The sequence below is a fragment of the Taudactylus pleione genome, unplaced genomic scaffold, assembly GCF_031769625.1.
Source record: "Taudactylus pleione unplaced genomic scaffold, aTauple2 ptg000079l, whole genome shotgun sequence".
NCBI classification, from domain to species: Eukaryota; Metazoa; Chordata; class Amphibia; order Anura; family Myobatrachidae; genus Taudactylus; species Taudactylus pleione.
Window position 1 is genome coordinate 4,014,967 of NW_028284481.1, and position 13,880 is coordinate 4,028,846.

Here is a 13,880-nt window from a genome sequence, read left to right on the forward strand (position 1 = left end):
TAAGTGACACTTATCAGCACATAGCACAAGAGATGTGTAATGTATACAATAAACCAGCCACAGGTACAATAAGTGTGACATCATCAGGCACCACCAGCAGGGCATGCTTTCAGGATTTCTGCATGTGGGAAATGATGGGATAATTACTGACCCAGTATAATAGATCAACTCACCTGTTCATCATAAAGAAATCCTGAAAACATGACCTGATTATGGCACTTGAGGACTGGAGTTGGGATCCCCTGATCTAAACACTAGTCTCAGGCTCCAGTCCTAGGATTACCAGACTGGCCAGGTATTAGGGAGATCCTGCATGAGCACAGGTGTGTCAGTCACATGGTCCCCTAATGACCCATCTGTGCCTATATGAAGGTGATCCTAGAGCCCTGGTTATTAGTGCAGGCTGAGATCTGTATTCTGTGGGCACTGAGCTAAGGAAGAGAAGTCACCAGGTCACAGGATGGTTCTGTCAGACAGTGAGAAGGCTGCTATGGACTCTCTGTTTGAGAAGGTTGCCCTTACATCTGAGGAGTTGGGGTGTGAGGCTATGAACAGGTGAGACTTCTATAGGGTTTTATGTCTTGTTTTTTAAACACAGTCCCTCTTTTTCCAAGTAGGATCTGTTACTTTACTTTTATTATCTTTTTATTTGCTATTTTAATGTACTCTGTCTAAGGGTGGTAATAGCATCAGGGACTCTGGTCTTCTTACAGCTGTGCACAATGCGTTACATAAAATACTCCATCTGGAACATGATGGGTCCTACAAGTCTCTGTATACACAAAGGGATCTATTTACTAACTGGTGTTAAGGGATCCATGAGCTCAGAGGCACAGAAAAGCCAGGTACATATTGCTTCTAGATATGTACTAACTGGTTTTCTGGACTAAGCTGGCTCCTGTGTTAAATCTCCAGTACCCTATTGTGCTTTCACAGGCTCCTATGGCAGCGCTAAGTGCTTCAGTAGTTATCAAGCATTTATAAATGCTTCACTGCGTCCAGTCTGCTCCCCTGGCACAACGCGTCCCCAGGCTGCCGTTAACTTGTCCTCTATCTGGGGGGGAAAAAAAAGCATCCGCTTCCAGGAAGTATCTGTGTACTGTCACTAAAGCTATTTAAAAAAAAAAAAAAAAAAAAAACTTGGTGCTGCTTGCTCTGTTGAATGGAATCGCAGGGATGTGCTGTGTGCCTGCGCTATCACCGCAGCGGGGGTGACTTACTGATCAGCCCCTTAGTGAGGAGTTGCAATACTAACTGTCGCGGTAGCCACCTCCCTGCTTCAGGTGGGGCTTTTTTTCTCTGGAAGAATGCCATGTTAGTAAATAGACCCCAAAGATAGAAACTTGTCACCCAGGGAATAAGGACATACTACTCCCTCAGCTGTAGGTATAAGACATTGGCAGCTCCTGCAGTCAGTCTCTTCTGGGTGCTTCTCAGAATATCTTTAGTGTTGTGACTGCTGTGTGTATGGAATGTCCTGTATCCTCCTATATTGTACAGAATGTCAGAGGGAGGGAGCTGTATAATAGGACGTCTCTCCCCACAGTCTGGTCCTCATGGCTGGCAGGAGTGGGGTTACTAGGTATGTGCACCTGCATAGTGTCCTGACACCTCCATCACCTATAGCTGGTGTGACCTCCAGACTGCTGTAGTGATGACTGGATTACTGGGACATATAACAGATCAATGGGGTATATGTATGAGGCACTGAAATGAGTGGAGAAGTTGCCCATGGCAGCCAATCGGCTTTGAGGTTGCATTTATCAAATGCATTTTATAAAATGATAGAAGTTGGTGGTTGTCGGTAACTTCTCCACTTACACACCTCCATTCTTTTCATGGCTTCATACATCTATTTCAGTGTATAGTATCTGGCAGTGTCACAATGCAGAAGCACACTTACAGTAACTATGACAGGTTCAGTACAAAAAGATGGGGTGTATTCAAGGGCTCAACCACGGATGGGGGAGATACTGACTACAATAATCAGGAGCAGTGCACTTTGTATAGTCTTTTAAATGAATGTAGCATCTATTTTCCACTTCCATCTGTTATATTAACAGGTCATGTTTTCAGGGTTTCATTCTTTTTGTAAATGATTACTGTCCTAGTAAGATTGATCAATTCAACTGTACATAAATCAAATGGAAAACATGAGTTGTGGGTACTTTAAGTTTGGTATGGGATGCCAGCGCTATGGGTCCCAGCTGTTAGGATACCAACACCTGTCTGTAAATATCCTAACACTTTCCCTAAATCTAACCTCCTGCCCCCCCCCCCCCCTAGCAGTTCTTAGCCAAGTTAGAGGGTTAACCAGCAGGAGCACAGTTGTTCATGTGATCCCCATCCCCTGAAAACCTACTTGTGCTTGCATAAAGGTGTTCTAGGTCACCAGGTGATTTACTGTGTAATTGGGTATCTGGGCCTTTTTTTTGCATTTTCGCTGTGATGGCACATGCATATAATTCTAGTTCCAGTGAAGCTGACCCTGTATAATGGCATAGTCCTATCTTATAATGCATACAGTCCCCATCAGAGGTGATATATTGCTGGGGAGCCTGCACAGAATAGAATGACTAGTACAGCACCATGTGTGACAGTCATATATAAAAGTGTAATGGATCAGCTCTCATTTGGAGAACAGTATCATTACTCTATGTAAGAATAGGAGGTGCAGCTCCCCACACCTTAGTCTTAGGCTGTCTCTTCCCATAAATCAGGGTCTGTAAGGATTTACATTCTGGCTTTATGGAACCTCTACAATGTAACTACTGATCTTCTCTCAGACTCTTCCAGAACCACCCTGAGACCAAGTCCCATTTTGGTGACAATGACCTGAGTCCTGGCTCCAAGTATCTACACACCCAGGGAGGGAAGATAATTAGTGCCTGTGTAGAAGCCCTGAAGAACCTGGGAGACCTTGCAGAGAACCTGTCCAGCCTCCGAGACATGCACACAAACAAGCTGAAACTGACTGTAGATACAATCAAGGTGAGCATGTGACCTGTGTAATATGCAAAGGAACGTTACCTGTATAGGAAGCCTGATAGATGTGATTACCAGGAATCTGCTATACTTATCACTGCACAGTGCAGCTTTGAGTCCTCTTGATTATATACTACAGGAATTCCTATTTCTTACAATACCAAACCTGTATTTACAGAAAATTGGACATAACTTTCTGATCACCCAAGCTACAAGGAAATAACCAACCTCTACAGCTGTGGATGGTGTTCTGCATTGATGTTACTGATAACTATCAGTGAATAGTGCCAACAAAACTTGCTTGAATAACATCTGTTCCCTATGTAACGGTCAACCCTGTGTCACAATGTAAAGACTTCAATTAGCCTAGTAGTCTTTGGTCACCAGTTCAATGTATAAGTAGTATATGGGAAAGATGTAGACCTCTTACATTGGCATATTGGAGGGCACAGGGCTGTTAGCTGGCTATTATGATGGCTACTGGCACTTCCCTCAGGCAGCTGGTGGATTTGGGCTAATTGTTCAACATCCTTTCTTAGGGGTCTATTTACTAAGCTGTTAGGAGATAAAGTGAACTTTCATAAGGTACCAGCCATATAGCTCCTAACTACCATTTTTCAAACCCAGCCTGTGACATGGCAGTTAGGAGCTGATTGGCTGGTACCTTATCACTGGTCACTTTATCTCCTAACACAGCTTGGTAAATAGACCCTTTAGTGTAACTCCTATGACCAAATATACAGCATCCCTAGATTGCCATCACAGCAGCTACATCATAAGATACCATGCCCACACAAACCAGTGCTATGCCCAACTGGATATTGGTAATATTAACTGTTCTGAATTTACTGAAAAGTCCAAACTTAATGCTCTGTAACCACTTTACCTCCACAAGGAAGTGGCAGTGGTTCTGATAAGGTATCAGTGAGCTAATGTGACTAAGCTGGTATCTTACAGTATTTGGTAAACTATATAGATGTGAATTTGCAAGGAAAGCTTTAGTGTCTTATGTCTGGTGACCTCCTAAAGAGCAGTCTACATCTGAGTGGGTATCTGTTCTGTAACCTGTTACTGGGCAAGTGGCTAAATTTAGTGAACAAGTCTTCAATTAAACGGAGAGCATCTTGTGTTAGAACAGCTTGTCCAGGCCTCATTATAGGGGATTAGCAGAGGTGGTAGGACTACTTGGTCACCATGTCCTATTTGTTTTCAGTGCATGAATACTGAAACTCTACAGATAATGGCTTTAGGTTTTTACCAGTATAGGTAAAGGGGGTAAACTTTAAGGGATCTCTTTCACCTTGTATCAGAGGGATAGGCCAAGTAAGGTCACAGATGAGTCCCTAATCACAGGGGAGGTTAGTGGCTATGGCTAAACCATAGATTATTCCTAATTGCTTCCATGATTTGACTCAAGACACCTGAGGCCAAACTCTTGAATTGGCTATAGGTTACCTGCAAATGTATCCTAAATTGCTGCATATGTAACCTGTATCTGTCTTAACCCCTTCCCTCACATACAATCCTAGCTTAAAGCATTGTTGAACCCTGATGACTGAAATCGCACACAATGGGTACAACACTGTAGGATGGTAGTATGATTGGAGACACAACCATTGGTATGGGCCCCTCTGTCCAGGTGACTGTAACATAGGACTCTCCTGCACATCAGAATCTCACACAATATTTCTGTTTGCAGCACAATGTTCATGGATGGCTTTATACTAAATGGAGCTAATACTCTTCTTCTCCCCAGCTGATGTGTGACTGCCTCCTAGAGGTCATTGTCAAACACTTCCCTGATGCAGACCGGGCGGCCTGTGACAAGTTCCTCAGTGCAGTTGCTGCTAACCTGATCTCTAGCTAGAGGGAAGAGGAGGAATGGTCTGCTGTATCCAGGATGTGAGGTCTTCAATAACATGGCTCCTGTCACCTTGGGGTCTAACCACCTGCATGATGCTTGTAGACCAACACAATGCTGAGCGTCATATGTTGTACAGTTATCCTGCTATTAAAGAAAATAACTTTCTAAACTGTAGACCTCCTCCTTGTATAGCTGTGCCAAAAGCAACACCACAGTACGCTAATGCAGCGAATTTATTTTTGGTAAAGCGGCCAGATCACTTGGATTTAGCATTTGCAGGTGTTCAGAGCCCACTGTCCACCATGCTTGACAATGGTCCACTCTTCATGTGTAGGGGTTTAGGGACACTGCAGTCTCTCCTCAGTGTTCTGGTCAGCTGCAGGTGTAATGCCCACAGATCTTACACTTTCCATCGTATGTAGGGATAATTCCATGGAATTTTTGTAGGGTGGGGGCCACCATCAGTCTGACATGAGCTACTTGATATCATGAGCTGTGTTTTCAATGGAAGTGCAAGAATGACTTGTCTAGTTGAACATTTTAATTAACCCCTGGCTGCGGGTGTGCAGCTGCACCTGCTGACAGTGTCCTCCAGCTAGGGGGGCTCCAAGCCAGATGTCTGCTGAGATTTTATTACCAGCGGGCACCCGGCTCCTTCCCTGCAGCGCCACGGTGGCTGGAGTTCTCTCCTGAACTCCAGCTTCTGGCTCTCACCATGGGCACTATGAGCAGGGCCACCATCAGGGGGAGACTGCCGGGTCTGGAGGCCTGGGCAGAGAGGGGGACCTGCACAGGGACGGACCTACCAGTGATGCAGCAAGTGCCCCTTGGGAGTAATGGCCTGCAGTATTCCCCGACACGTAGCAGATGCTTATCACTGAGGATCTGCACTGCAGTGCCGAGCACCTTTTAGTGACAGGGATGAATGATCATAGCTTCCTTTACTTCCTATTGGCTGGCCCCTCCCCAACCTGACACTGAGCTCAGAGCAGCTTGGCAATCGCCTGACAGAGCAGTGTGACTCTCACCAGTCTGCCCACTTGGACTACAGTACTCATACAGTATGACTCCTCCCCTTACAACAGGTGGCAGTGAGGGCCTCTCAGCGCACTGACACAGAAGTTATCTGGGGAGGAGAGGAGGGGGGCACTTATACAGAGGGGAATGTCTATGGGGTCTAGTTACTAAGCAGTGTTAGGAGACAGAGTGAAAAGTGATAAGGTGCCAGCCCCAACTGTCACTTTTCAAATACATCCTGTGAGATGACAGTTAGGAGCTGATTGGTACCTTATCACTTTTCACTGTCTTTACACTGCTTAGTAACTAGACCCCTGTGTCTGGGGGGAGCACTGACAGAAGGGAATGTGTGTGTGGGGGGGGGGGGGACGGGACACTAACAGACAGGGGTGTGTGTGGCACTGACAGGGGAATGTGGGGGGGCTGTCACTGACAGGAGTCTGTGGGTTGCTGAGAAAAGGGAATGTGGGGACATTGCTGAGAGGGGGGGGGTTATGAGTCTGATCACTGACAGAGGGGAATGTGGGGGAGAGATCACTGAGGTGTGGGGGGATCAGAGACAGAATGTGCAGGGATTACTAACACAAGGGCAGATTCAATTAGCCACATAGTTGTCCCCACGACTTATTGCTGCGCCAATCCAATTCAATTGCCGGGGATTCCGCACGCTGGAGTCCCCAAAACCCCGCACGCAATTCCCTGCAGTTGGACTTAACCTCGCAACACCTGATGGCTCGAGGTAAAATCCACTTTATTCGGCCTCACGCGCTGTGAAAAACACATTGATTCCGCGAAAACTGCAGAATCAATGTGTTTATGCGCGTGAGTCCCGGTATTTACAGCGCAGGGATTTTGGATGGCAATAAGTTGCTGGGACAACCCCACGGCTAATTGGAAGTTTGAGATCTTTACACTCAAGCCAGCCTGTGCCGCCACTATACAGTGAATTCGAAGTTCCCTCCACAGTGACTGTGCCAGAAACTGGCAGCTCCAGAGGTGAGGCTGCTGCACAGTCCAAACTTCAAATAGGGGAGTCACACCAACTGCCACCCCAAACATTGGCAGCCAGGGCTCACTGGCAGTTGGTGTGGCTCCCCTGTTTGAATTTTGGACTATCGCACACTTGACAGTTACTGCGGAGGGACACTTCCACTCTTATTTGTAGTCTATGAAATTCATGGTTTGATACAGTATAGCCAGGTTAGAATGCACAATAAAGTTGGAGGGTGTCTAACTCTATAATCGAATCTCTTGTTGAGGCACTAAAGTGTCATCTTGCTACTTTCCATAATATAGCATTGAGCTCTCCTTTGCCCTTGATTAGTTATTTGTAGGTTGACCTTGTAGCTGTTTAGGTATTGTTGCAGTGTAGGCATAATGTATGATTCAGTTACTGGTGTGACCTTCCCATAGTGAAGCCATAAGGGGGTGTGGGGGCTAATATTGATGTGGAGTCTGATTTGGAAGCTCACTATATTCATAGTAGTGGTCGGTATCTAGTGGGTTAACAAACGTATCCAGGGAGTGGTCACACCATTAAGACTTAATTACACTACTTGTAGGTTACAATACTAGAATTTTTGCCTTACATATACAGTACTATAATGTACAACAGACTCCTGGCTTAACCCTAATAGTAATGCTAGATTATATTTTGCAGGCAAAAACAGAACAGTGGTGTAATTGAAAACCCAGACTTTAGTAAGTACTTACAGTAAGTCTGGTTGGGGTAGTGCAGTTTCTGCATAGGCATATTTATAATAGGTGCCAAGTGGGTGGGACACAATTGGTTATTAGGAGCCAATGGTGTCACATTGTGCCAATCCTCTGCTTTTATGCACATGCAATATCTTTTTGAATATCACTGGGAGGATGGTGCCACAGAGGAGGGACCCACTTGCCACCCAGCAGCAGAGGTAAGTTGTACAGCGGAGGAGGGACCAACTTACCTTTTCTGCTGGGTGGCAGGATGTGTGGCTGAGGAGGTGGACCTGCTGCACACAGGTGCCCTCAGGTGTTACTATGCCTCTGTATGCAGGCAGTTCTTGTGGCTGAGGGTTTATGTCCTGGCATATTGGAATGTTCTGTATGGAGTCTGGTAAGGGATGTGGGCATCATGTCAATTAACATAAATCCCTTTTGCCTTGGAAAGAGAAAGTGGAGAAGTTGCCCAAAACAACCAGCTTCTAACTAGTTGTGCTGGATTACCCAAAGCAACCAGCTTGTCAGTTATGGATCTGCTTTATCCCGCCAAGGCTTGATACATCTCACCCATAGTGGGAGAAGAGATCAGAGTTAGGATCACTAGCATTAACCTACATGACCATAGTGATATAACTATCCTGACTAGCCATCAGCCTTGGCACAAACAAAGGAGATTCACTTGGGCTGATAAATATCTCCGTAACCCTTTGTTATTTTGGAATATCAACTAAATATCCTTCAATTTACCATAAACTGGAGATAAAATGAACCACTAGAGAACCTACAGTATATGTAATAGATTCAAATATAACTTGTCTATAAATGGTAAAAAAAAATGTGAAATATAAAATGAGTGTGATGCTGTGAAAGTTTCTATAGTGATGCACCAGCTTCAGGTGTGTTTGGTAGGCCTCCTTGTGGCTGATCTTCCCGTTGTTGAGGTAGGACACAACGTGACAGAGGCAAGCCTAGTAATATCCCCTTTTGCAGATAGTGACCAGTCAGGAAGGAAGGTACAATGCAATTTTATTATTGCAAATAGTAAAACAGTTGATATAAAATGTAAATTATAGACAGAATAAATTCTTGCAGATTTCAATACTACCCAGATAATTCCTTAACACCTCCCTGTCCTCTACTGGTGACCTCAGCTGGCAAGAGAGTAAAGGTGCGTACACACACAACGATTTTGTTACCACCGATTTTATGAATGATTTTCTGTCAGATTTTTTTAAAGTGTAATAAACGATTTTTGCATATTAACTTACTGAAAATCGTTGAGTTGGTCAGTCTGACTGAACTACAAACATGAACGCGCATGAATGATAATCGTTCATCGTTTTAACTCAGAAAGTGAATGATTTTTTAAACTATATCGTTAGCGATAATCGTTCAAAAAAAATTTGTGTGTGTGTATGCGCCTTAAGAAGTAAGGACAAGGATAAAATCTGACTAACTGCCCTCTGTCCGTTTAGCACTTTGGAGAAGGACATATGAGGCAAAGCAACATTTCAGAAACAGAGAATAATTACTTGCAGCATATACTATAATTACAGGTATTTATGCAGTGGATATTAATCTGGCATGGAAAATACACCACGCACAACCTGTAAAGTAGTTATAGTGCACCGCCTATCACAGCAGAAAACAGTTTGTGTAGAGTTAAACGGCTCCAAGCAAGGTAATGCACATGCAGGCTGGGTAAGTATTTGTAGTGCATCGGCTATAACTACAGCAAAAAGTTTATGCAGATTTAAATGGCTCCAAGCAAAGTAATGCACAATTTACTATACAGAGAGTTTTACCAACTGAGGTCACACAGGGTTAGATAGCATTACATATACATTGCATTACAGAAATCTACAAGGTAAATGTTCCACAGTAGAGATGCACAGTGCTTTGAGAAATGAGGCATCAGCAGGCATGAATATACATTACATTAGGATCAACTGTCCCTGCAGTAGATACCGGCAACCAAGCAATGCATTAAATACATTTACATCACTACCAGCGAATATGTATACATTTCATGGCATGAAAAACAGCATTTACAGTAATCACACCTGCATCAGACATGAGCTGACGCAATTAACCAAGTCACGTCCTCTCCCAGCATGAGCTGGAGGTTCACAAGAGAAATAACACAAATTAAGCAACAAATATGAGAGAGAGAAAGGGGTATCCTGTCCTTTACTCCCCCCCCCCCCCCATTTCAACACCTTACCTAATTTAAGGCACTATGAAGGGGGAGATGAGACAATAATAGGCTAAAAACAAAGAAAACCCCCTGGTGGGCCTAGGAGTAAATACTGGGCAAGCATCTGCACGGCAGCAGGTAACAGGAGGGGACAAGGGACTCACTAAAAGGGACTTGGGGAAAAGAGGGTAAGGGGTACCTACAGTTTCACCGCTAGCAGGGGCTCTTCCGCCCAAATTGATTCCGAGGACACTGGAACGGCACAGCCTGGGAAGCTAAGGCTGCGCTCTGGTACTGGAGCTCCTCCCTCATCCTCCTGGCAGGAATCCTCGGCTTGGGAGCAGTCAGCGGGGCAGCACTCGAAAAGATCCACAGATCCTAGCTGGGGCTTTGCAGTCACAGCTTCTCCACGGTGTCTTGTCCCCTGTGGCAGCGTCATACTCACTCCTCTTCCAGAGATGGGGTCCTCGTCAGGGGTCTTCTCCAGGGGTAATAGTAGTTTTCGCAGAATCAATGTGTTTACGTGCGTGAGTCCTGATTTTACGGCGCAGGGAAAAGTCTATTTCATTGAATAGCTTTTCCCCGCGCCGCGGGGATTTTGGATGGCAATAAGTCACGGGGACAACCCCAGGGCTAATTGAATCTGCCCCAATGAGGGGTATGTGCAGGGATCGCTGAGAGAGAAAGGGGGGAATGTGGAGAGGATCGCTGAGTGAGAGACGGGAATGTGGAAGAGATCGCTGAGAGTGAGGGGAATGTAGAGAGGATCCCTGAGAGAAGAAGGTGGAAGGGATCGCTGAGAGAAAAACAGAGGGGGGAAGGTAGAGGGGATCACTGAGAGAAAGACAGCGGGGAAGGTAGAGGGGATCACTGAGAGGGGAAGGTGGAAGGGATCGCTGAGAGAAAGACAGAGGGGGGAAGGTAGAGGGGATCACTGAGAGAAAGACAGAGGGGGGAAGGTAGAGGGGATCACTGAGAGAAAGACAGGGGGGGGTAGAGGGGATCACTGAAAGAGAGGGGTATGTGGAGGGGATTGCTGAGAGAGAAGGGAATGTGAAGGGGGTCCTGAGAGAGAGGAGAATGTGGGGGGATCACTGAAAGAGGGGAATGTAGGAGGGATTGCTGGGAGAGAGAGGGCAATGTGGAGGGGATACTTGAGAGGGGAAAGTAGGGGGGTGTCACTGAGACAGGGGGGAATGCAGGGGGGTCTCTGAGATAGGGAACTTGGGGGGATCGCTGAGAGAGAGTGAAATGTGGGGGGGATTGCAACTGCCTGGTACAATAAAGTTTTTATTGAGGCAAGGCACGCATAACGCCATTACATCATGCAAGCTACACCACTGACAGAGAATCCGGCCGCAGCGTGAAGAGAAGCAGCCAGGAGATTCAGGAGTAAGGTAAAGTCAGGTAAATGTCTGTGGGCTGTAGGGGACAGAATAGAGACAGAGAGGTGCTGACTAGGGAGACACTGCAGGGCTGGAGTTGCAGAAACACGGGGGAGGGCCCTGCCTATTTTGTAAGTCCTGGGCACCATGATTTCCGCTGGAAGCCCTGACCATGGGAGAGACGTCATGATTTCTCTCCCATAGTTCCGAGGAGCAGCCGGGCAGACCGGACGGCAGCGAACATAGGAGCGGGGTTTAAGGTAAGTATTATTTTGTTTTTGTATTTTTTGTGTGAGCAACACTATGGGGGCATTACCATATGGGCACTACTACAGAGGCATTACCATATGGGCCCTACTACAGGGGCATTACTATATGGGCCCTACTACAGGGGCATTACTATATGGGCATTACTATGGGGGCATTACCATATGGACACTACTACAGGGGCATTACTATGGGAGCATTACCATATGGGCATTACTATATGGGCACTACTATATGGATATTACTATGGGGGCATTATTATATGGACACTATAGGAGCATTACTACAGGGGGGCATACTATGGGTGCATTACTATAGGGGCATTACTATGGACATTTCTACAGGGGCATTACTATATGGGCACTACTACAGCATACCTCCCAACTGTCCCTCTTCCAGCGGGACAGTCCAGTTTTTCTGGGACTGTCCCGCTCTCCCGCCCACGGGCCGCAGTGTCCCACGGTGGGGGGGAAATTGGGAGAGCACAAACCGCTGCTCTGCATAGCAGAGGAGCGGATGTGCAGGAGAAGAACAGATGCCATGCGCACCGCATCTGTTCTCTTGTGTAGGGAGACCCTGGGGGCTGCCCAGCATCTCGGAGAGTGCTGGGCACGCCCCCAAAGTGACGAAAATGGAGGAGGCTGTGAGGCTCCGCCCTGTTTTCAATAAGCTCCGGCCCTTTTCCATTAAGCCATGCCCCCTTTTCGGTGGCGCGGCCTTCGGCGCGCGACATGTCCCTCCTTCACAACTTTAAATGTTGGGAGGTATGCTACAGGGGCATTACTATATGGGCATTACCTCAGCGGGCATTAATATAGGTGCACTGCTGAAGGGGGCATTACTATGGGGGCATTACTATATGGGCATTACCTCAGCGGGCATTAATATAGGTGCACTGCTGAAGGGGGCATTACTATGGGGGAATTACCAGGGGGGGGTGCCAAATTACCCTGGGTAACAAAAATCCTAGTTTCGGCCCTGATATATGCTTTTGTTAATCTAGAAAACAGTCTTATACACTCACATACAAAAGTAACCAGCAGGGCTTAGGGTCTACCTCTAGGATGATTCAAAGCCAGTCCATGTAAAATATACAGTATTCTTCCCATAGTGAGTAGGAAAAGAGGGCACCCAACAGAGATTAAAAAAATAGTGGTCACGCTTTTAATCATCCAGCCAATCCTTATCACATAGGATAGTCACCATAGCAGCAGGGTTTTGTCAACGTTTCAGTCCAGGAGGACCTTTGTTGAGACGTCCGCATACAATATATACCTCCTGAGGAAGTCCTAGTGACAAATGCATAGGGGCGTGGCTTGGTGATGTCTTTCTGTGGTCAGTGCTCTGGTGAAGAGGTCCTGGAGACATTCAGGACGCCGGCCGGGAGCACCTTTCAACTACTTTCGCTGTTATACTTCGCCTGCGTCCGTACTTCCACTCCCCCGTTTCTACTGGCCTGCCCCTGTTACCACCCACAAACGGCCTCTCCTGTCACTCATTCAACTGGGCTGTCTATGCTGAGCAAGCGAGCGCTTCTTGATCTGTCGCAGTGGTTCGCGCACGCGCAATATGATGCATATGCAGAGCGCAAATATCGGCCAGCAACGAGCCATTGCATCCTAGCGAGCAGGTCTGAATCAGGTCATTTGACCTCAACAATTGTTGCAAGTCGAACTTAATGTAGTCTCTAATTACATAGATGGCTTTTATATATTTCAATTGGTTAATAGACATACATGATTAGTGATGTCTTAATTTGGAAGTATTCAAGTCTGCCCTGTATTGTGATGTCATTTCAGTCACAAACCCCCACAGCGTTAATCACCCCTCGCATCAGGAGACAGGACGGCCGGGTCCCCATGTGCATGGTGGAACACACTCGTGATACTGGACACACTACGCTGACAGTACCACATCCATCTAGGAATAATGTTTGATCACCAGAAAGGTGGCAAATAACACTGGGCAACAGTATAGAAGACTATAAAGATGGGTACACTCTAGACGATTTTTTAAAATGATTTGTTGTTTTCCAACGGATCGGCGTGATCAATCCTCCAGTGTGTACGTACTATGCACGGATGGGGGTGTTAGGTTTAGGCAACCCCCAAGGAGGGTTAGGCTACAGGGAGGGGGGTTAGGGTTAGGCACCCCCGGGGGAGTGTTAGGTTTAGGCACCCCCCAGGAAGGGTTAGGTTCACGGCGCATGAAGGGGGGTTAGGCACCACCAGGGGGAGGTTAGGGTTAGGCAACACTATAGGAGGGTTAGGGGGGGGAGAGGGGAGGGTTAGCATACTTACCAGCCCCAGTCGGGATTGTAGATCATTGGGCTTCCAGCATCGGTATGAGAACCAGCGGCTATTCGGCCATCGGTATTTAATACCGATTCCTTTTGGTGTTATTGCCCCATACGTCTCACTTCCCAAGATCACCTGGTCCTCTCCACCTTCTCTGGTCCTCC

The 13,880-nt window shown here is 46.4% G+C and overlaps 1 protein-coding gene across 1 annotated transcript; it reads left to right on the forward strand.

Moving 5' to 3' along the window:
* The first annotated feature begins 381 nt into the window (after positions 1-381).
* LOC148532348 (hemoglobin heart muscle subunit alpha-type-like) lies at positions 382-5,018 on the forward strand. The gene is made up of 3 exons (XM_088467984.1): positions 382-555; positions 2,787-2,991; positions 4,742-5,018. Exons 1-3 carry the CDS (start codon positions 461-463, stop codon positions 4,850-4,852), a joined length of 411 nt encoding a protein of 136 aa, XP_088324110.1. The 5' UTR covers positions 382-460; the 3' UTR covers positions 4,853-5,018.
* The last annotated feature ends 8,862 nt before the right edge of the window (positions 5,019-13,880 follow it).